The sequence below is a fragment of the Pelophylax lessonae genome, assembly GCF_965119305.1.
Source record: "Pelophylax lessonae genome assembly, chromosome: 8".
NCBI lineage: Eukaryota > Metazoa > Chordata > Amphibia > Anura > Ranidae > Pelophylax > Pelophylax lessonae.
In genome coordinates, this window is record NC_138775.1 from 140,008,692 (window position 1) to 140,032,083 (window position 23,392).

The 23,392-nt window shown below is 45.4% G+C and overlaps 1 protein-coding gene across 1 annotated transcript in view; it reads right to left on the bottom strand.

The window, feature by feature from the left end:
• EP300 (EP300 lysine acetyltransferase) overlaps positions 1-23,392 on the bottom strand; it is a 141,264-nt gene that overhangs the window by 67,561 nt on the left and 50,311 nt on the right. Inside the window, exons 7-10 of the mRNA XM_082266481.1 lie at positions 21,000-21,093; positions 13,300-13,437; positions 7,381-7,498; positions 5,759-5,930 (exon numbers count right to left, since the gene is read on the bottom strand). Coding sequence (XP_082122607.1) covers positions 5,759-5,930; positions 7,381-7,498; positions 13,300-13,437; positions 21,000-21,093 — 522 coding nt within the window. The remainder of the gene's footprint in view (positions 1-5,758; positions 5,931-7,380; positions 7,499-13,299; positions 13,438-20,999; positions 21,094-23,392) is intronic.

Sequence of the window (23,392 nt, forward strand, 5' to 3'; positions counted from 1 at the left end):
ATATAAATCTAACTAGAAAATGCAAAAAGATGACCATTTCCTAGTCCGTAGATGTGTACCACTGGTATTTGAAGCTGAAGTATAACGGTTGACTACATATACATGAACTGTCTTTCGGTCTGGCATAAGGGTGACTCCAGCCAAACACCCACAAAATGGCTGATTGAAAAATAAAGGAGCAGCAACAAATCAAGTCAGTTGTGAGGACATTTGCAAACATCAGAATCTGATTAACTAGCTTCCAGTGCTACTAGGGTTAGCATACTTTGTTTATAAAATATAAAATCTATCAATGTACTTCTCACATAATTGATTGCTTATGTCCTGGTAAACATACCTTTGAAACATGATGTAATCTGTATATGTGCAAACCCCCCCCCCCCCTCAAAAAAAAAAAAAAAAAAAAAAAAAAACACAAATGCCTGAGGATTTTGCCTGTAATCCAGTAATCTCATACATTCCTGTATACTTTGCTGTAGGGCCGAAACGACTGATCGATTAAACGAAAACGAATCGATTATGAAAATAGTTGTCAACTATTTTCACGATTGATTAGTTGGTCAGCTGAATAGTTAGCCTGCATACAGATTGCATTATTTGTTTACATATCAGGAAATACAGTGCAGCACACATACAGCTCAGTACACCGTCCATACATGACAGTAAGTGCCTGAGAACTTCTAAATGCAACGCATCATGGGACATGTAGTCCTGGGCAGGAAGTGAGTGGTTCTAAAAAGGCAGAAGTTTTTTTTACCTTGCTATAGAGGCACTCTATACTATACTTTGCAGCTTGCTATTGGGTCACTCTGAAGGCAGGAAAAGCCAGAAGCGTCGGTGGGGGACCCCAGAAGAGGAGAATCAGGGCTACTCTGTGAAAAATCTTTACACAGAGCAGATAATTTTAATATGTATGTCATTAAAAAAAAAAAAAAAACTCACTTTAAAGGCTGTGCAGGGAAGATCAGCATCTGAACCCAGAGAAGGTGGAGGCTGATAGACTAGAGGTAATATAAGGCATTACAAATACATTTAAAGTAAACTTTACCAGTATTGTGCAAATATTTAAAATGCTCATATCCACGGAAAAAAAAAAAAAAAACGTCTCAGCTTTTAGTACTACTTTTATATAAAATATTTTATCTGCCTTTCATCCTTCATATAGCTTCATGTCTGACTCCTAGTTAAAGAGGTTGTAAAGTCAATTTTTTTTTTTTTCTTTTTCACCCTGAAAGAGAAACACATAATGAGCTAGTATGCATCGCATACTAGCTCATTATGAAATACTTACCTTAGAACGAGCCCCCGCTGTGCCGCCCGATCACCTCTATGACGGGCGACATGTTCAGTCGCCCGTCTTCCGGGATCGCAGCATCCGGCCATCTGATTGGCCGGAGCCGCAGTGAAGTCACTCCCGCGCACGAGCGCGGGACCTGACGGTCACAGCACTGGACTCAGTAACGTCACTGGCTGCATGCAAGGTAAATATCTCCTAAACGGTACGTTTAGGAGATATTTACAGTACCTATAGGTAATGCTTACCTTAGGTACAACTTGCAGAGGAGGGTTTACTTCCTCTTTAAATCGCCCATATATAATACATACATAATATATATATATATATATATATATATATATATATATATATATATATATTTTTTTTTTTTTTTATTTAGGGCTCTTTCACACGGCCGCTCCGATTTTTTTATTCCGCTGCGGCACTTTTTTTTTTTTTTCACAGAGCGGATGACACTTGTGTCATCCGCTCCGTATGTCCACATATCATCCCATCAGGGTGTTGACAGCGTTTGGCGCTGGCTATGATCAAGGGTCAGGTGTCTGCGATGGCCGTTCTTTTTTCAACGTCCTATGGCATCTCCTTGATTGGCACTTTTGTTCGGGGGCATCTGGTCCCTCCTAGGAGGGTGCCTCTGCCTCCTTGGGACTGGAATCTTGTTCTGTCCGTATTACAACATGGTTCTTTTTTGAACGGATCGGGTAGATCTCGTTGTCTATGTTGTCCTAGAAGGTCACCTTTTTTGGTGGCGATCAATTCGGCTCGCAGAGTGTCGGAGCTGGCAGCCTGTCCTGCCATTGTCCGTATCTGGTCAATCACTTGGTTAAGGTGGTCTTGCGACCTAACCCTTCTTTTTTTCCGAAGAGGGTTTCGGAATTTCACCTCAATGAGGACATTGTCTTGCCTTCGCCTTGCGCGAAGTCTAAACAGTCGGAGGAGGTGGTGTTGCACTCCTTTGATGCTGTTCATGGCGATTAGGGTTTACCTAAAATCGTCTGAATCTTTTCACAAGTCGGATTCTTTGTTTGTCCTTCCGGGGGTCCTCGGAAGGGCGTGGCGGCGTCGGCTTCTGCCGTCGCCAATTGGTTCAGACAGGCCGTTGAACAGGCCTATGCTTTGCGGGGAAAAGTTTCCCTTATGCCTGTGAGGGCGCACTCTACCAGATCTCTGAGTACGTCTTGGGCCTGTCGTCATGGGGCTTCTGTGGCCCAGGTGTGTAGGGCGGCGACTTGGTCGACCGTGCACACCTTCACTCTGTTCCACAGAGTGGATGTTCAAGCATCGGCAGATGCTTCCTTTGGCCGCAAGGTTCTTAGTGCGGCGGTCCCTTAGGGTCCCTGGTTTTGGTCCTTTGGGCTGTTTGGGATTTCTTTGTATCCCTGGGTTATTTGTTTTTTTCCTGGGTTATTGCTCCCGTTGAGCAAATTTTTTCTCGTGTTGCCCAGCTGGTTTCTTTCCTTTGGTAAGGTTACTTTCTTGATGTGGAGACTGCGTTGCCTTTAGGCGCGGCTGCGTTTCCCACCCCTCATGTTTGCACTGCTTTGGGACGTCCCCATTGTGACGAATATGAAGATAGCGGCGACTGTCGGAGGACGTAAGAGAAAACTGAATTTTTGTAAAATCTTACCTGTAAAATTCCTTTCTCTGAGTCCTCTGACAGTCGCCGCCCCCGCCCCTCTTTTGGGGTTTAGGTACTCTACTGCTATTCCACTGAAACTGAAGCAGGAAACAGGAAGCAGGAGGGTATAGACTGAGGGGACCACCCCCTGGGGTGGGGATATGTTAAAAGCTTTAATATTGACATATTCTGTTGCCTAGCTACTCCTACGGAGCAAAGTCTAATACCCCATTGTGACGAATATGAAGATGGCGGCGACTGTCGGAGGACTCAGAGAAAGGAATTTTACAGGTAAGATTTTACAGAAATTCCGTTTTTTGCTAGATGGTCGTTGCAATTTTTATGTCAAATGGTATTTGCATAGTGTTTTTCCAAAACACAATCATCTTTTAGAAAAAACACACTCATTTTTATGCAAAAAAAAAAAAAAACCCACCCACCACAATATAACAAAATTTTGTTGGTAAAATATAAAAGAGGTTGCGCCAAGTAAATGGATACCCAACATGAAACGTTTAAAAAATGTGCACGCTCGTGAAATGGCAACAAACTACAATACTTAAAAATCTCCACTTTAAAAATGTTTGACAGGTTACTGGTTTAGAGTTACAAAGGAGTTCTTCTAGCACTAGAAATACTACTCTCGCTAATACACGTGTGGTGCGAACACCGTTTATTTGTGTGTGCAAGACCCACGTATGCAGTCGCCTCTGTATCTGAGCACACGGGCGCTTTATCATTTTTATTTTTACACTTTTTTTAATCACTTTATTTGCTGTGGCCAATTAGCTGATAGAGCCAGGAAATCCTAACGAACAGCCGAAGCCTACCCTGGGGTAGCCACTTGCAGTCAATCCCATACATGTATGTTATTTGGAAGCGAACAGTTGAAGTGTCAGTCCACCCCATAAAAAAAAAGAAAAAAGAAAAGAAAGAATTTAGACTTTTGATCAATGCAGGACATAGACCCTGGGACGTCCCCCATGCAATGAATGCAAAGGTTAAGGAACAAGGAGGCGAAAAACTGTGCCAGCAGGCCCAACACCAAGGGTATATATATATATATATATATATATATATATATATACACATACACATACATACATACATACATACATACATATACACACACACTATATATACATATATACAAACATATATATATATATACACATACATACATATACACATACACATACACACACACGCTATCTCACAAAAGTGAGTACACCCCTTCACATTTTTTAAAATATTTTATATCTTTTCATGCGAAAACACTGACGAAATGACACTGCTACAATGTAAAGTATTGAGTGTACAGCTTGTATAACAATGTAAATTTGCTGTCCTCTCAAAATAAAAACGCACAGCCATAAATGTCTAAATCGCTGGCAACAAAAGTGAGTACACCCCCAAGTGAAAATGTCCAAATTGGGCCCAGTTAGCCATTTTCCCTCCCAGGTGTCCTGTGACTTCTTAGTGGTGCAAAGTCTCAGGTGTGAATAGGGAGCGGGTGTGTTAAATTTTTCACTGGAAGTTCAACATGGCACCTCATGGCAAAGAACTCTTTGAGGATCCGAAAAAAGGAAGAATTGTTGCTCTTCATAAAGATGGCCTAGGCCATAAGAAGATTGCCAAGACCCTGAAACTGAGCTGCAGCACAGTGGCCAAGACCATACAGCTGTTTAACAGGACAGGTTCCACTCAGAACAGGCCTCACCATGGTCGACCAAAGAAGTTGAGTGCACATGCTCAGCATCATATCCAGAGGCTGTCTGATGAGACCAAGATAAACTTATTTGGTTCAGATGGTGTCAAGCATGTGTGGCGGCAACCAGGTGAGGAGTACAAAGAAAAGTGTGTCTTGCCTACAGTCAAGCACGGTGGGGAGAGTGTCATGCTGCCAGCACTGGGGAGCTACAGTTTATTGAGGGAACTATGAATGCCAACATGTACTGTGACTTACTGAAGCAGAGCATGATCCCCTTTCTTTGGAGACTGGGCCGCAGGGCAGTATTCCAACATGATAACGAACCCAAACACACCTCCAAGACTAGTACGGCTTTGCTAAAGAAGCTGAGGGTAAAGGTGATGGACTGGCCAAGCATGTCTCCAGACCTAAACCCTACTGAGCATCTGTGGGGCATCCTCAAATGGAAGGTAGAGGAGCGCAAGGTCTCCAACATCCACCAGCTCCATGATGTCTTAATGGAGGAGTGGAAGAGGACGCCAGCGGCAACCTATGAAGCTCTGGTGAACTCCATGCCAAAGAGGGTTAGGCAGTGCTGGACAATAATGGAGACCACACAAAATATTGACACTTTGGGCCCAATTTGGACATTCCCACTTAGGGATGTACTCCCTTTTGTTGCCAGTGGTTTAGACATTAATGGCTGCGTGTTGAGTTATTTTGAGGGGACAGCAAATGTACACTGTTATACAAGCTGTACACTCACTACTTTACATTGTAGCAAAGTGTAATTTCTTCAGTGTTGTCACATGAAAAGATAATATATTTATATATATATATATATATATATATGGATGGATATATAATGTTTGGGGGTTTCAAGAAGCTTTCTAGGAAAAAAAATACTGATTTTAACTTGTAAACATGTGTCAGAAATAGGATTGGTCCTTAAGTGGTTAAATGGCACTGCAAGTTTGTTGGCATGTATTGCAGTAACGCAAGGTTACCATAACGCGTAGGTGAGAATGTGTGCAAAAAATGTGGTAAGCTACTGACTCTTAAAACAAGAGCGTTTAACCAAAAAAAAAACAAAAAAAAAAACCAAACATTATTATTGTTGATACCAAAATCAAACCATAAACTCAAAACTTACTGGGAGATACGACAGGCTGTGTTGGGGCCACATTCAGGCCAAAATTAACAGGTGTAGAAGCCATGCCTGAAGCAGTAGGACCTAAATGCTTCTGCATTCGATTGCGCCGTTTTTCTTCCAGCTCTTTTTGTATTTTATATATTTTTTCTGCAAGTAGATGGTAGTATTCAGCCTGACAAAAATAAAAGCAATGGTTAGGAAACCGCAAAATAGCGTAAAAACCTATTAAAACAATACACCGGTTACCCCTGTATTTTTTTTTCCCCCGTTTCACTTGGAGGTTTTGGAGTTTTGTGATAAATCGTTGGATTTTTTTTTTACAATAAAATAGCATGTCCTGCTTACCTGCCCTGCGCAGTGGTTTTGCACACAGAAGCTACAATCTCCTTTTCTCTGGGCCCCCGGCCAGCACTCCTGGCCCCTCCCTCCTGCCGAGTGCACCCAGAGCAAGCAGCTTGCTTTAGGGGTACCCAGGCAGGCTTGCTCCCAAGCCGCTGCTCTGTGTATTCACACAGAGTCGTGGCTTGAGCCCACTCCTCTCTTCTCATTGGCTCACTGGCCAATGTCTCAGCAAATGAGGAGGGAGAGTCCCCGAAGAGTTAAGGCTCCTGTGCGCAGGGCCGGAGGAAGATCAGGCTCAAGTATTAGGGGAGGCTGTTGCACACAGGTTTTTTACCTTCGTGTCTAGAATGCATGAAGGGAAAAAACATTGAGCCTTTTAAAACAAAATACATTTTCTGTAACTAGAAAAGCCCCAACAACATGTCATACATAGTCAGGCAAAAAGCTAAAGCACACCATCTACTCACTGCCCTGCCATAACAAAGCTACAGTGATGCCAGTGAAGATCATGAACTGACCAGTATCCACAAATCTTGAACCCCCCCCCTCCCCTTTAGCAGCCAGCAGCTCCTTCATAAAATTCAGACAAAATAAGGTGAAACTTTGCTCAATTTTCCCAATCACACGCAAAGGAAATATTTAGAAATAAGGCCAAAGCTTTTTTGGCCATACTTCTCTTCTGGCTCACAGGAGTGTACATATTTCTGCACTCCTATTATCCAGATGCCACAGAGTCAGTACAGGTGCTAAGGGGGGAATCACAACTTTAAGGTCAGGTTCCACCGAGATGCCTGATCGGCAGCTGACTCAGCCTTTCAGCACACTTTTGAGAGCCTGAGCCGACCACTCCCACCCCCTTCACAGCCAGTTGCTCCAGTGAATGCTGAAGGGGCAGAGTAAAGAGCCAGTCACTGACAGTCAATGATCTCTGCTCTGAAGACAGAGCGATCAGCAGTCATGCGATTGATCAGTTCTTGACCTTACAACCAGCAAGGGACAGCTGTAGCATCTGACCGAGGTGAGCATATAGGTTTGATTTTTGCTATCCCACACTTCTCCATTAAGAAGTGCATATGTGCATATGATTGCATTATTGAATTGAAATGGCATAAATACAAAAGACAAAGATCATGACTCAGTTATTAGCATTATCGTAAGTGGTACAACCATGAATATAATGTGGAACTCAGAATTAAGGAAAACTATATAGAGCAATTAAACAAAAAAAGAAGAAAAAAAAGTAAATAAAAGACTACAGCAAAACATTCTATGGTGCTTACCCTGCTATTAGCAGATTCATACATGTCGCCTTCCACTTTCCGAGCATATGCTACAAGGTTCTCCATACGTCGGTCTTTCAGTGCTGCTGGATCAGGTGTTGGGAATATGGCTTGAACACTTGTATATAAAAAAAGAAAACATTTTGTAAGTTAAACTTAGTGGATGAGCAATATTGTTACACCGAAATCCTACATTTGAGTTCTGGTACTTTGAAACACTAATCTAATAGTTTGAAGTTTATGGCTTTATTTTCGGTTTTAAATTCGCACCAATGACAGTTCTTACATGAATGATAAGAGTCCCATGCACAGGTAGCTGCTCTGTTCAATGAAAACCTAATTTCTCTGCCAAAACATTCCCAAACGTCCCATTCTTAAGGTGTGATCTTCTTGTGCGCTGGAGGTTAATAGAAGCAGCTCCACTTGTCACAGACACCCATCAAAGATGCCTACTATGCCTGCTCCTTCTGCCTCACTGCTGCATTTAAAGAAGTAAATACTATCAGTTCATGCAATGAAAAGCACTCTATAAATGGAAGAGGCAGACGTTTTATTCATCCACCTGTCCTTTATTCATACACTGCATTGCATTACTGATAGCACAGCTTACAGGAATGCAGCAAGGGCATAGTCCACATGGGAGGTTAGCATGTAAGCCACTCCATAAAACCCCCCTTCTATCAAGCATGCCTCAATTTTGGTAGTATCCTTGGAGGCTGGATGCTTCCGTCGGAAAAAATAAAAAACTGCTGCAGGATCATCTTGCTTTGTGGAAGGTTTTCCTTGGTGACTTCACACAAGATTCCTTGCAACATTACTGCTTAACCTGGTCTCTATAGCAGCTATCTGGGATCAGGGTTTTTTAAAGTGGTTCTAAAGCCCTAGAAACCTGTGCTGCACCTGCCCCCCAGACCCCCCCCCCCTTTTCTTTACCTAAACTCATCCAATTCAGCAATGTGCACAATCACAGCGGTTCCCGCTGCTGTCATTATCCTCATTGGACAGATTGATAGCAGAGGGAGTGATTGGCTCCCGCTGCGGTCAATCAAATCCGGTGACATCGGGCAGGGACGAGTCACACTGTCTGTCAATGGACGTAGCAGTAGAACTCAGGAGTGAGCACGCACGGGTGCCCCCCAGGTAAATCTGCTTTCCCTGGGGGCACCCGATGATGAGGAAGAGCCTGGAATGACAAATCCTCTAAACAGCAGCCTGCAAAACCTTGAGGCTGAAGGAAGCATTCTAAAACTTTGTGAATGTGTGCACAGACTACCAGGTAGCCGCCTTGCAAACCTGCATCACTGATGCCTGATGATGGAAGGCCCAGTAGGCACTAAGCACATGAGTAGAGCGTGCCTTAACATGGAAAGGAGGAACTGACCCTTAATGGATAAGCCTGAACCACTGTCTGTCTGAGCCATCTGAAAATGGTCCCAGCAGAAGCAGCCACCTCTTTGTGAGGTTCATCAGTGAGGACAAATAGTGAGTCTGACTTTTTAAAAGACTCCGTAGCTGCCAGGTACACCCTTATTGCCCAAACCACATCCAGGGAATGCAAAGCATTTCCTTCGGATGCTTAGACCAAGGACACAGGGAAGGCAACACAAAGTCTTCATTCAAATGAAAATCAAAGGCGACCTTTGGAAGGAACGATGGGCATGGACGAAGAACCACCAGGTAAGGTGAACAACAAGACAGCGCTGCCAGCTCCGACACCCTGCGCGCAGACATGACAGCCACCAAAAGGCCACCTTCTGGGATAACGTAAGCAGGGGAACCTCCCAAATATTTTCAAAGTGAGGCTTCTGGACAACCGACAACACCACCGACAAGGAACCAAGTGTCTCACTCCCTGGATAAAGTTTTGTACTAAGGAATGTGTGGCCAACGGATGTTGAAAGAAAACCACCAAGGCCGAGACCTGATGGTACTCAAGGCCAGGCGCTGCTGAACCCCTCGTTGGAGGAAAGCCAAGATCCAAGTCACTGAAAAGGAGCGAGGGTGAACCCTGAGGGATTCACACCACTCAATGTACGACTTCCAAGTACGATCGTAAATCTTCCTAGAAGTAGATTGTCTAGCTTTTAACAGCGTAGGAATCACCGATTCAGACCACCCTCCAGTCTTCAGCACCTGGCTTTCAACTGCCAAGTCGTCAGAGCCAGCGAATAAGGCAGGATGGAAGATTGGCCCTTGGGAAAGCAAATCTTCCGAGAGGAAGTATCCAAGGAGCATCGGCGACCAGTCTGGAGCCACTAGGAAGACCAGAATCCCTTCTGCCTCGATCCTGCGCAGGAGTCTCAGCAGAAGCTTGAGAGGAGGAAAGGCGTAAATCAGAAGATACTGACTCCAAGGAGCAACCAATGCATTTGTGGTGTCAACTAGAGGATTCCGAGACCGTGCCACAAACCTCTGCACTTTCCTGTTGAGGCGAGAGGCCAAAAGATCCACCTCGGGAGTACCCTACCGGAGACAACTGATGAAACCCCTCCGGATGAAGTGACTATTCCCCCTGGTCCAGCACCTGTCGACTGAGGTAATTCACCTGCCAATTTTCCACCCCTGGAATGTGTACAGCAGAGACGGCTGGAACGATTCGTTCTGCCCACCTTAGAATGCTGGCTACGTCCAGAGCCGCCAGGACACTTCTTGTGCCCCCTCGGTGAATGACATAGGCCATGGCTGTGCCATTGTTTGATTGAATCCATACCAGACACCTCTGGAGACGACTTGTCCAATGATCCAGAAAAAGTCTGATCGCTCAGAGCTCCAGTACATGGACCGGTAGCCTGGACTCTCCACCCGGACAGGCTGGCTTCCATGGTGACGACCATCCAGTATAGGGAATTCTTGTGCCATTTTACCAGAATCTCCTTTTTGCAGAGATCTCATGTGGAACTGTGCAAACGAAACCACCTGGAAGGTAGACCCCATCAGACTCCTCACCCACATGCAAGTCCGAAGAGATGACCATCTGCTGGACAGCAGAAGATGAATTGCCTCCTGCAAATTCTGAAGTTTTTACTAAGGAAGAAACACTCCAGCGTCAGACCCAGATAGTCCAGACTTGTGGACGGAACCAAAGCAGAATTCTGAAGATTCAGAAACCAACCAAACTTCTTCAGAGTTCTCAGAGTAATCTCCAAGTTGTCCAACAGAGCAGTCGAAGACTCTGCTCACAAAAGCAGATAATCCAGATACCGTAGTACCGCTATCCCCCCCCCCCCCCCCCCAACGGGGCCAATACTTTTGTGAATACCCAGGAGCGGAGGCGAGACTAAAGGGTAAGGTATTGGGATGTGAAGGTAGGCGTCCCTTGAGGTCAATGGAGGAAATCCCCATGATGTAGGGACGCCACTACCGTGCGCACAGATTCCATTCGGAACTTCTGTACCCACACAAAGCAGATTAGCGCTCTGAGGTCAAGAATGGGACGCACCTTGCCTTCCTTCCTGGGAACTGTAAACAGGTTTAAGTAAAAACCTTGAAAATGTTCCAATGTCGGAACAATCACCCTTTGAAGTAACAGAACTTGCACTGTCCCATAGAGATCCCCTAAGCGATCCAGGGACAAGTGCAGGTTGGAAGGGAATAACCTTTCCTGAGAGAAATTCGATCTTGTAGCGTGTCCTGAATCAGGGAGCTCCACAGATCCGGAAACCAACAAAGACGTCCCCTAACCCCAGATATGGGTGAGGGCGCCCCTTCATGTGGAGGAAGTATTGTCCCCGCAGGTCTGGCAGAAGCCGCTCGGGGCTTGCAAGACCAAGACCTCTTAAAACACCCAGCGGAGGCCCTAAAGGGCTTAGATCCCTTGTCTTGAGACCCTCAGGAACGAAAGGGCCGCTTGTGAGCCGAAAAGAAGGATCCCCGAAAAGAAGGATCCCCGTCTGCGACAGGATTCCTTACCCTTGGAAGCCTGAGGAAGAAGAGTACTCTTTCCACCTGTAAGGCCTTCGATGAGGTCATCCAAGAAAGCTCCAAACAGGCGATCCCTCAGAAATGGAAGATCGGATAAGGCTTTTTTCTTAGAAGCCTGGTCCGCAGACCAGAATTTCAGCCAAATAATGTGCCGCAGGACCACCGCTGAGACAGATAGTTTTGAAATCAAGGGAGCGGCATCCATAGAGGCGTCAGAGACAAGCTGCAGCACTTGGACCAATTGATCCGCCAGCTCTGCAAAGGCAGGGGGGAGCTGTTCCCCCTCCAGGTCCCGCCGTAGAAGTTTTGCCCAACTTGTACCGAACCAGTGAACGTATGGCGGTTCAAAGCCTCCAACCGCCAATAAGCCAGATCTGTGAAGACCAGGGACTCAAACTTGGATTATGGTGGCCTTATTCAACCTGGAAAGTGGACTACTGGAGGAACCGTACATTTTTTTAAAGAAAGGGAATCCTCATGGGGGTACCGAATTGCAAAACGCTTAGGGATTGCAAAGGTATATTACAGGCACACCCACTGTTTTATGACAATATTGTCAAAGAAGGCGGAAAAAGGGAACACCTTCGCCGCTTTTGAGGACCTGTGGGTGCCAAAGTTGACCCGCGCCTCCGATAATGCGTTAGTCACATCCTCTTTCTTTAAGGTTTCCCGCACTGATGCAATTAGTGCATCCACTAACGCCTTTTCATGTGCGGCTAGAGGTGTAGAACACTGTAAGGGACTCTCCACCGCGGTGTGGCACCACAAGGACCAGTACAGAGCACTACTGCTGAGAAAGCAGAGAGGGAGAGAAAACTCCACAAAAAGGACTCACCACCACCGGTCAGGTACTCACAGCACCGGACTAACTGCACACCCTGCAGCGATCAGGAAGAGGAATGTCCAGGAATCAGCACTAGAGGCCGAGGAGAGGCTCCCTCCGCAGAATCACCACCCATCTGGCTCCAAAAACATGGCCACCGCCATTTTCAATCAGAAACCACAAGAAAATGGCTGCCGAGGCTACACAGACATGGCTGCTGAACTGTAGCATTAAAAGCTACAAGAAAATGGCGGCACCACATGGCTCTTGGGGGCCCCAGGGAGGGGCCCACATCCACCCCAAAACCCTCCAGGGGTAAAGTGATGACAGCTACTTACCACACCAGAACAGGGTGGGTACCGCTCTGACCATTGCTCTATCGCAATGTGGGTGCTGTAGGCCAGGAGGAAACGCTGCGACTCAAGCTGAAGCCAGTTCCTGTGAGCCCTCACGAGATGTTTAACTCGCAGGCAAGCCCCCATCCAGTGGGGTTATGTCGCGGCCAACCTAGCGCTGAGCTGTGGTCTGCACGCGCTCATTGGTCGGACTGGGGAAACCTTAAAGGATCTAGATTTTTAAGTTTGTCGCCCAGGCAGACACTTGATTGTAGATCACACAGGAACGAAATAATAAAGAGAGGAAAAAAATTGACAGGACTAGAGATCCCAGAAAGGAACTAGGTGCTTACTCCTGACTAAGCAGAAAAAAAAATAAAAATAAAACTATAGCAGAGAGTGGGAGTATACTCCCTGGGACTGCCCCATAGGCGTAGTCAAGTTTTTGTCTGCCTAGTGTCCTACTCCTGTATGGGGCAGTATAACCCAATGGTCAAGAAGATACGTAGCTGTGTCCGTCAATGAACGAAAGAGAAAAGATTTACAAACCTTTGCAGGTAAACATGATGGCGACATTTGTCCTCAAACAAGCAACATTAATTCTGTAGCAATTTTTAATCCATAAGGATGGAGATTGGTAGTGTGTAAACTTCACACTGGAATTGCAAGGTTATACTTAATATGAACCAATAACCTCTTAAAGTCTTCCCTAATTTTAAAATACAAATTTGCACATGTAAGTGCTTCAGGTTTAATGCTTTGATTATATGCTTAATGATGCAATCATTCTAAACAATTTTAACAAGGATAGTAATAAGGAGAAAGGCATTTACTACTTACAGTTTATGAACAAGATGGTTTCTTAGGTCTTGGGTAATATCCTCGTGCCAGGGTTTCCGGCCTCCAACATTAGATGGTGGATTTGCGACTGGAATTGATCCTAGTTTGGAAGTACTCCCACCATCACCAATCATAGAGCTAAAACAATGCAGACATGAAAGATTATAAGCATTGGCAAGTCCTTAATTTATCAAACGCTCTGATACAATTGAACACTTCTTAAAAAAAAAAAAAAGTGTCTTCTTCCTTTGGAAAACCTATTGACTTGAACACAAAAAGTAATGACAGCACAGCAACTGTCAAAAAACAAACCTACATTTTATGGTAATTATTTAAATGCCACAACAGTATACTTTAAAGTGATAGTAAAGGTTTTTTTTTTTTTTTTTTTTTAAACAACAAACATGTTCTACTTAACTGCTGTGCAAGGGTTTTGCAGAGAGCAGCCCGGATCCTCCTTTTCTGGGTTTGCCCCGGAGTTGCTCCTGGTTCCTCCTCTTCATCAGGTGCCCCCCACAGAGGGCAGCTTTCCATAGTGGCACCCATGCAGGCGTGCGCCCGAGTCCTGCTACTGACAGACAGCAGGACTCGGCCCGGCTCCCATGTCACTAGATTTGACTGACAGCAGTGGGAGCCAATGGCGCCTGCTGCTATCAATCTATCCAATGAGGACCCAGCTGCGGGCTCGTGCTTGTCTGGGGGGCATGAAGGTGAAAAAAAGACTTTACAACTCCTTTAAACCACTTCAGCTCCAGAAGATTTTATCCACTAAACCGCTTGCCAACTGCCAACAGTAATATTACTGCGGCAGTGAGGCTCCCCTGCATCCAGTCACGTAGTACTACGTGACTGGAGTGCATGTGATTCCGGGGCTGTGCTCCCGCTGTGTTTAGACACAGCGGGAGGCGGGCCGCGGGAGGAGAGCCGGCGATTGCTGCCTTCCTCCCCCGATCATCAGGGAAACGGAGAGAAGACACGCAGATCGTCGCCATTACAAGTAAAAAAAACTAACAAAAAAATAAATAAAAATGACAAATCTTTTCTGTAGTTAGTAGACGCAATACTAACGCGCAAACTAATCAAAATACGCTTATTGTGATTTTTTTTTTTTTTTTTACCAAAAATATGTAGCAGAAAACAAATTAGCCTAAAATGCTAAAAAAAAAAAAAATTAGATTTTTACATTTTTTAGGTGAATGTCCTATAGCAGAATGTGAAAAATAATGTTTTTTTCACAATTGTCACTTCTTTTTTTGTTTATAGCGCAAAAAAAAAAAAAAAAAAAAAAAAAAAAAAAAAAAAAAAAAAAAAAAAAATCGCACAGGTGATCAAATAACACCAAAAGAAAGCTCTTTTTGTTGGGGAAAAAACAGCATTGCATGTCCGTTAAAGTAACGCAGTGCCGAAAACGCAAAATAGGGCCTGGTCAGGAAGGGGGAAAACCTTCCGGGCTGAAGTGGTTAATGGCCACGTTTTTGGTATCCGGCACTGCACTACTTTAACTGGTGATTGTGCAGTCATGCAACACTGTACCCAATCAAAATTTATATCAAACTAATTTTTTCCACACAAATAGCGCTTTCTTTTGGTGGCGTTTGATCATCACTTTTTTTTTGTAATATAAAAAGACTGAAAATGTTGAACTTTTTTTTTTTTTTTAACTTTCTGCTAAAACCAATCCAAAAAAAAAAAAAATCAAAAATCTATTTTTTTCATAAATATTGGTCAAAATGTATTCTGCAACATGTTTTTGATAACCATCTATGTACAGAACGCCTCAAGGTAGCCATATTGCATTCTATAGAAAAAGTAGAGCACTGCAGACAAAGGTCATTTTTAATAACATTCAATTACAATATGACTTGTGTTGCAGTTTTATACAATAAAAATAATTAATAAATTTGAATTGAACCCTCAAAGAGAAACTAAACAGTTCTCTTTTAAACTGCAGCCTGCAAAACCTTGCAGCCAAAAGAAGCATCCACGGATGCCAACACATCTACCTTGTAGAATTGTGTGAACGTATGCACAGACGACCAAGTTGCCGCCTTGCAAACTTGTAGCAACGACACCTGATGGCGAAAAGCCCAAGAGGCACTCAGCAGTCTCGTAGAGTGAGCCTTCACTGGGAAAGTAGGAACCTGACCCTTCAGTGGATAGGCCTGTACTCTGGAAATGGTTGCAGCAGACACAGCCAATCCCTACAAGGTTCATCAGTAAGGACAAAAAGAGTGTCTGATTTTCCAAAGGACTCCGTGGTCTCCAAATAAACCCTGATCGCCCGAACCACATTCAAAGAATGCAAGGCATACTCCTTACGATGCTGAGGTTTAGGGCAAAGTGAAGGCAACACAATGTCTTCATTCAGATGAAAATCAGAAACCACCTTAGGAAGGAACGACCGATAAGGTAGAAGAAACACCTTATCCCTGTGTACCACCAGATAAGGTGAGCGGCAAGACAACGCCGCCAATTTAGACACCCTGCGGGGGAAAAGTGATCGCCACCAAGAAGGCAACCTTCTGAGACAAAGAAAACCGCAAATTCTCCCGAATTTTTTCAAAAGGAGGATTTTGAAGAACAGGTAACACCAGATTTATATCCCACGGAGGCAACGGGGATTGCCTCGGAGGAGCCATATGGCGCACTCCCTGGAAAAAAGTCCGGATTAGGACATGCGTGGCTAACGGGTATTGGAAATATATAGCCAAAGCCGAAACTTGGCATTTGATAATACCCAAAGCCAACTGCTGTTACAACCCCTTTCTGTAAAAAGGCCATAACTCTAGCGATCAAAAACAAGCAAGGGTGCACCTTCAGCGATTCACACCATGAAATGTACAATTTCCACTTAAGATGGTAGCTCTTCCTGGAAGTTGACTTCCTAGCCTTCAAGAGTGTAGGAATCACAGAGTCAGAAAGCCCCCTATCTCTCAACACCTGACTTTCAACAGCCATGCCGTTAAAGCCAGCGACTGTAAAGCAGGATGGGAAAAAAAAAAAAAAAAAATCTGACCTTGAGACAGCAGATGTTCCCTGAGAGGAAGTCTCCAAGGGGTATCGGCGACCAGCCTTATCAGGTCTGCGTACCAAGACCAGCGAAACCAGTCTGGAGCAACCAGAATGACCGGAAATTTTTTTCCACCTCTATCCTATGCAGAACCCTTGGCAGGAGTTTCAACGGGAGAAATGCATAAATCAGCTGATACCGACCCCAATGAGTCCCCCCCAGTGCATCTGCGGCTTTGGCTAGAGGATCTTGAGACCTGGCTACGAATCTCTGCACCTTCTTGTTGAGGCGAGAGGCAAACAGATCAACCTTGGAAGTCCCACACCGAACACACAGGAGGCGAAACAGCTTGGGGTGTAGGGACCACTGCGCCCTTGATCAAACACCTCAGGTAATCCACCTGCCAGTTTTCCACACCTGGAATGTGTGCAGCAGAGAGGGCTGGAACAAAAAGTTTTCCCCCCAGTCCAGAATCTCAGCCACCTCCTTGGCCGCCAAGACACTCTTGGTGCCCCCCTGGTGATTGATGTAAGCCACAGCCGTGGCGTTGTCTGATTGAATCCGATCCGGACAATCTTGCAGACGAGTCGTCCAATGACTCAGACAAAGCTTAATTGCTCTGAGCGCCAAAACATTGGATGTTTTGATTCTACCATCGTCCAGGTACCCTGTGCACAGAGCTTCCTCAGCACCCCGCCCCAGCCAGACAGGCTGGCATCTGTGGTTACCATTGTCCAAAACAACGGAAGAAAGGACTTGACCTGGCACAGTGCTGGAGATTAAATCCACCATAACAGAGCAGATTTTGTGTTGTGGCTGAACCGAATCACAGAATCCAAGAATTTTGGGTCCTTGTTCCATTTTACAAGAAACTCCCTTTGCAAAGGTAGATACCATCAGACCCAGGGCTCGCTTGCAAACTCGTAGAGAGGACAGATTATTATCCAACAACTGAATCGCCCCCTGCAACTTTTGCAGCTTGTCCGGGGGAAGAAATACCCTCGCCATGGCTGAATCCAGAGTCAATCCCAGATAATCCAGTCTCAGAACCGGAGTCAGTGCGGATTTCTTGAAATTGATGTTTCAACCGAACTCCTGCAGAGTTCTGACCGTGATCGTCAGATCCCCCAACAAGGCTGAATGAGAGTCCACTCTCAACAGGAGATCGTTCAGGTACCCCAGTACCGCAATCCCCCACCGGCGCAGTAGTGCTAATACCGGTGATAGTTCCTTGGTAAACACTCTGCGAGTGGAGGCGAGACCAAAGGGTAATGCCACAAATTGATAATGCTCTGCTGCTACCACAAAGCAAAGAAACCGCTGGTGTCCAGCCTAGATAGGAGTGTGTAGATATGCGTCCTTGATATCTATGGAGGCTAAGACATCTCCCTAATGCAGAGAGGCTACTACCGTGCGGATAGACTCCATTCAAAACCTCTTTACCCACACGAAGCGGTTCAGAACCTTGATATCCAGGATGGGACGCACCTTGCCTTTTTTTCTGGGCACGGTGAATAGGTTTGAATAAAACCCCTGAAAACGTTCCAGAGCAGGAACCGGCACAATCACTCCTTGCGACAGCAAGTCTTGTACCGCTCCTCGCAAGTCCCTTAACCGGACTGGGGATAATTGAAGATTGGACGGGAAGAACCTGTCCAGCGGGCGAGACCAGAATTCGATCTTGTATCCAAGTCGAATCAGTTTGTGAACCCATTTGTCCTGAATCAAGGAGGTCCAGGGTTCCGGAAAGAACTGAAGACGCGTTTGTGGGCAGTAAAGGAAGGCCCCCGCCTAGCACGCGACGCCTTGCCCTTACTCCCCGTGATACCTTTGATCAACTCATCCAGGGAGGATCCAAACAGCCTCTCCCCTGTAAAAGGAAGATCAGTCACAGCCTTCTTAGAAGCCTGGTCAGCCGACCAGCATTTTAGCCTTACCATGCGCCTTCTAGCAATCCCCACTGCTGACGTCCTGGACACCAACAAAGCTGAGTCCAGGGACGTATCACACATGAACACCAAGGCTTGGGTCAACTGGTCTATTAGTTCCAGTACCACAGGGGGAATCGCGCTGTTTCCAAGTTACTTTTTAGTAACTTCACCCATTTAGTAGCAGTCTGCGCTACTAAAACATTCACAAAAAGGTAGCCTTTAACCACTTCCTGACTGCTCACATTGCTGCTACTGCAGCAAGGTGGCAGCCCTGGGTCTCAGGGGCGCGCGGGAGTTGGGCCAGGGGAGGAGATGCTCTTCCCCAATCGGGGAAAGACTGAGTAAATCTGTCCGCTTGTGTAAACAAAGCGGGCGGATCCCCTCTGTGACAGGCAGGGACAGATCACAGGATTCAGCATAGTTGAACCTATGATCTGTGTCACACAACCCCCTCCCCCCACACACGTCAGTAACCATGAGGCACACATTTAACCCCTTGATCACCAACAGTGTTAACCCCTTCCCTGCCAGTGTAATTATTACAGTAACAGTGCATATTTTTAGCGCCGATTACTGTAGTAATGTCCCTGGTCCCCCCAAAAATGTCAAAAATGTTAGATCTGTCCGCTGCAATGTCGCAGCCCCGCAAAAAAAAAAAAATAAAAAATGGCAGATCGCCGCCATTAGTAAAAAAAAAAACAAACAATAAAAATGACAAATCTTTCCCGTAGTTAGTAAACGCAATAACTTTTGCGCAAACCAATCAAAATACGCTTATTGTGATTTTTTTTTACCAAAAATATGTAGCAGAAAACAAATTGGCCTAAAATGTTAAAACATTTTGATTTGTAAATTTTTTTTGGGGAATGTTCTATATCAGAAAGTGAAAAATATTATTTTAAAAAATTAAAAATTGCACAGGTGATGAAATACCACCAAAAGAAAGCTCTATTTGTGGGGGACAAAGAGGACATAAATTTAATTTGTGTACAGTGTCGCCCAACCGCGCAATTGTCCGTTAAAGTAACGCAGTGCCGAATCGCAAAATATGGCCTGGTCAGGAATGGGGTAAAATCTTCCAGTCTTAAAGTGGTTCAAAATACGCTCATTGAGAATTTTTTTTGTCAAAGACATGTAGCTAAATACATTTTGGCCTAAATATGACAAAAATTGAATATTTTTAAAATTTTTAACGGTCAAAGTAGAAAATGTAAATTTTCAGACGGGAGGGAGCCTCCGGCGCGGCGCCGGTCCGGGGCGGGATCCAGCAACATAGGTCTACTTCGCTGGACCCAGGAGAGCCACTTTGCAGCAGTACTGTCAAGGTGAGCAGTCGGCAAGTGGTTAACATGTGACCTGCTACCACATGTAATGGCGGGACAAGGATTCCACTCGTCTATCTACAGGATCCAGAAAGGCTGGATAATATTGCACTGATACCAGAGTCGCTTTATTTAACCTGGCCATAGGAGAATCCACTTTCGGTGGTACAGTCCACCTATTGGAGACCACCTCCGAAAAAGGATAACGGCGTGCAAAATGCTTAGGCACCACCAACATGTGCTTAATGCGTCGCCATTGTTCATCCACAATAGTATGAAACAATTCTGGACAAGGGAATACATTGCCCGATTTACGGGATTTGTGGGAGCCAAAAGACAACTGCGTATCGGATGATTTAGGTTCATCAGCTAATTTCAGAGTTTCCCGCACAGGGCTTCCACCAATGCACGTTCCCACGTGGCGGCTGATGACAGGTCCTCTTCACCGTCAGAAATGTGAAGACACCGACCCCTCAGGGTGGACTGCGTCCTCGGTGATCATATCTGTCTCAGAATACAAAGACCCTGCCGATGGAGGTGAGGGTGGAGGGCATTTGTGGCTGGCAGCACCAGAAATGACAAAATTCACTTTTGACATCAGGCTTTGCAAAAATAACTAATGTCTGGCTGTGACTGAACCGGAGGGACCCGCAGTCGCTTCCAAGAGGTCTGCAGGTGAATCTTTATCCTGGGACTCTGTTGCTCAAATAAAAACAAGCAATTGTGTGAAATGTCCCTTAAGACCGTGAAAAACGCAGTCCCACCGCTATTACTGTGGATTCACAATCCCCGATTATGTAATAGAGCAGAAGAGGGAAAAAAAAAAAAACCACAGGGAAACCCAGGAACCTTACCAGACCAGAGAGAAGCATTCAGCCTGATCAGTGTAAAAAACAAAACTAACACTGTCTGCAAAGGAAGTGGAAGAAGCTCTGCCCCTATCATTATAAGCTCAAGAAAATGGCTGCTCATTTAGTCTTAATGGGGGAAGTATAGAAAATGGCTGCCCATGCAGACTAATGGGAACATAGAGATCATGAACCACAGCAAAATGGCAGCCCCCACGACGCGCCATGCGGTCTCCAGAACCCCCCAAAGGGGTCCCAGAACAATAGGCATCTAAAAGGTCACTAGCCAGGGACCCACCCAGGACAATCCACCCCTCTCAAATAAGGGCCATAACTGCTGCATCATTACCAAGCTTTCAAGCAACCATGTTCGCTCTCAAACCATAATCATGGCACGGTTGCTTGAAAGCTTGCAATGTGATGATTTTTGTAATGCATGCAAATTACAAATAAAGCTTTGCCATTTTGATTGGCGCCGCATCCTTTTGCTTAATATATTTATACATATGTATAAAAATAAATCTCCATCTACATCTATATATCACCCTGTTCACACAACAGCCATTTTGATAACAGTAGGTAAACTTACTTTTGAGAGTTAATGCCTAGATGTAGCACAGAATCAGGAAGCAAATTAGCGTTCTGCACATCAATTCCACCGTTGACATCCATTGAATTTACATCTGCACAAAAGAAAAAAAAAAAGAAAACCGTGATAAGAATGAAAAAAAAAAAAATGGATTTTTGTCTTACCACAAAATCATTTTCTCTGATGTTCACTGACAGATACAGCTCCACATCTTCTTGACCCTTGGGCTTTTGCTGCCCCCCTACAGGAGTATGACACTAGGCAGAAAAAAAAAAAAAGTTTGACTATGCCTATAGGGCAGGCCCAGAGAGTATACTCACACTTCCTGCTATAGGTCTTCAGTTTGTAACAAGCAGTGTCAGAAGAACATATAACCCAACTCAATAGAGAAGCGGTGTGGTGTCCGTCAATGATCAGAGAAAAGGATTTTACAGTAAGCCAAAAATCCAGTTCTCTTAAGTTCATTGACAGATACAGGTCCACATCTTCTTGACCGTTGCAGTGTCAACATGAGGGGTGGGAAGAACACCGCAACACACACACACACACACACACACACACACACACACACACACACACACACACACACACACACTTCCCAAAGGCTAAATGTAGCCAACCAAGAAAAAGAGGAGCTCAACCAGGAAAAACTGGAGTGCACCTGACACAAAATACACTCGCAAAGAGGACTAATCCTCTCCAAAAGCGGCCTGCAAAACCTTGAGGCCAAAGGCAGCATCCACCGACGCCAAAACATCCACCCTATAAAATTTTGTGAAAGTGTGCACGAACGACCAGGTGGCCGCCTTGCAAACCTGCACCACTGTTGCCTGATGACGGAAGGCCCAAGAGGCACTAAACGCCCTTATAGAATGCGCTTAACATGGAAAGAAGGATCCTAACCCTTGGATGGAGTAGGCCTGCACCACTGCCTGTCTGATCCATCTGGAAATGGTCGCAGCAGATGCAGCAAGCCCGTTATAGGGTCCATCCATAAGGAAAAAATAGGTAATCCAATTTCCGGTACACCCTGATCGCCCAACCCAAATCCAAAGAATGCAAGGCAATCCCTTTATGGGGCTTAGGATACAGGAAAGGCAACATGTCGTCTTCATTTATATGGAAACCAGAGACGACCTTAGGAAGAAACGACTGGCAAGGACGAAGCACCACTTTGTCTCTGTAAACCACCAGGTAAGGTGAACGACAAGACAGCTCAGCTAACACAGACACCCTGCGCGCAGAAGTAATAGCCACCAAGAGGGCCACCTTCTGCGATAAATTAAGCAGAGGAAGCTCACAAATATTTTAAAAAAGGCGGTTACTGAAGTACAGACAGCACCAAATTGAGGTCCCTCTGAGGTAACGGACATCTCACTGGGAGAGCCAGGTGGCGGACCCCCTGAACAAAAGGTGTGAACCAAGGAAATTGTGGCCAACGGACATTGAAAGAAAATTGCTAGGGCTGAAATCGGGCCTTTGATGGTACCCAAGAACACCCCGAGACTCACACCACGCAATCTACGCCTTCCAGACTCCATGATAAACCTTCCTGGAAGTAGATTTTCTAGCTTTTAACAGCGTAGGAATCACTGATTCAGACACCCCTCTACCTTTCAGCATCTGGTTTTCAATATCCAAGCCGTTAAAGCCAGTGACTGTAAAGCAGGATGGAAGATCAACCGTTGAGCTAAAAGATCTTCTCTGAGAGGGAGTCTCAAAGGGAGATCGGCGACCAGTTGTACCAGGTCTGCGTACGAAGACCTGCGAGGCCAGTCCAGGGCCACTAGGATGACCGAAATCTCTTCTGCCTCGATTCTTCGCAGGAGTCTTGGCAGAAGAGTTATCAGACAATACTGGCCCCAGGGGACCACCAGAGCGTCTGTGGCATCGGCTAGAGGATCCGAAGACCTTGCTACGAACCTCTGCACCTTCCTGTTGAGACGAGAGGCCAAAGGGCTCACATCAGGAGTGCCCCATCGGAGACACAGTTGATAAAACCCCTCCGAGTGGAGAGACCATTCTCCCTGATGCAATGTCTGCCGACTGAGACAGTCCACCTGCCAATTTTCCACCCCTGGAATATGCACAGCAGAGATGGCTGGAACAAAGCGTTATGCCCACCTTAGAACCTACTTCCTGAGCTGCTAGGGCACTTTTTGTATCCCCCTTGATGATTGACATATGCCACAGCAGTGGCATTGTCCGATTGAATCGTTATCGGGCGCCCCTGCAGACGATACGTCCATTGGGTCAGGCAAAGCCTGATCGCCCATATTTCCAGCATATTGATTGGTAGGCTGGACTCCTTCAGAGTCCAAACCCCCCGAGCACAATCCGTGCCCAAGACACCTCCCCACCTGGACAGGCTGGCATCCGTGGTGACCACCGTC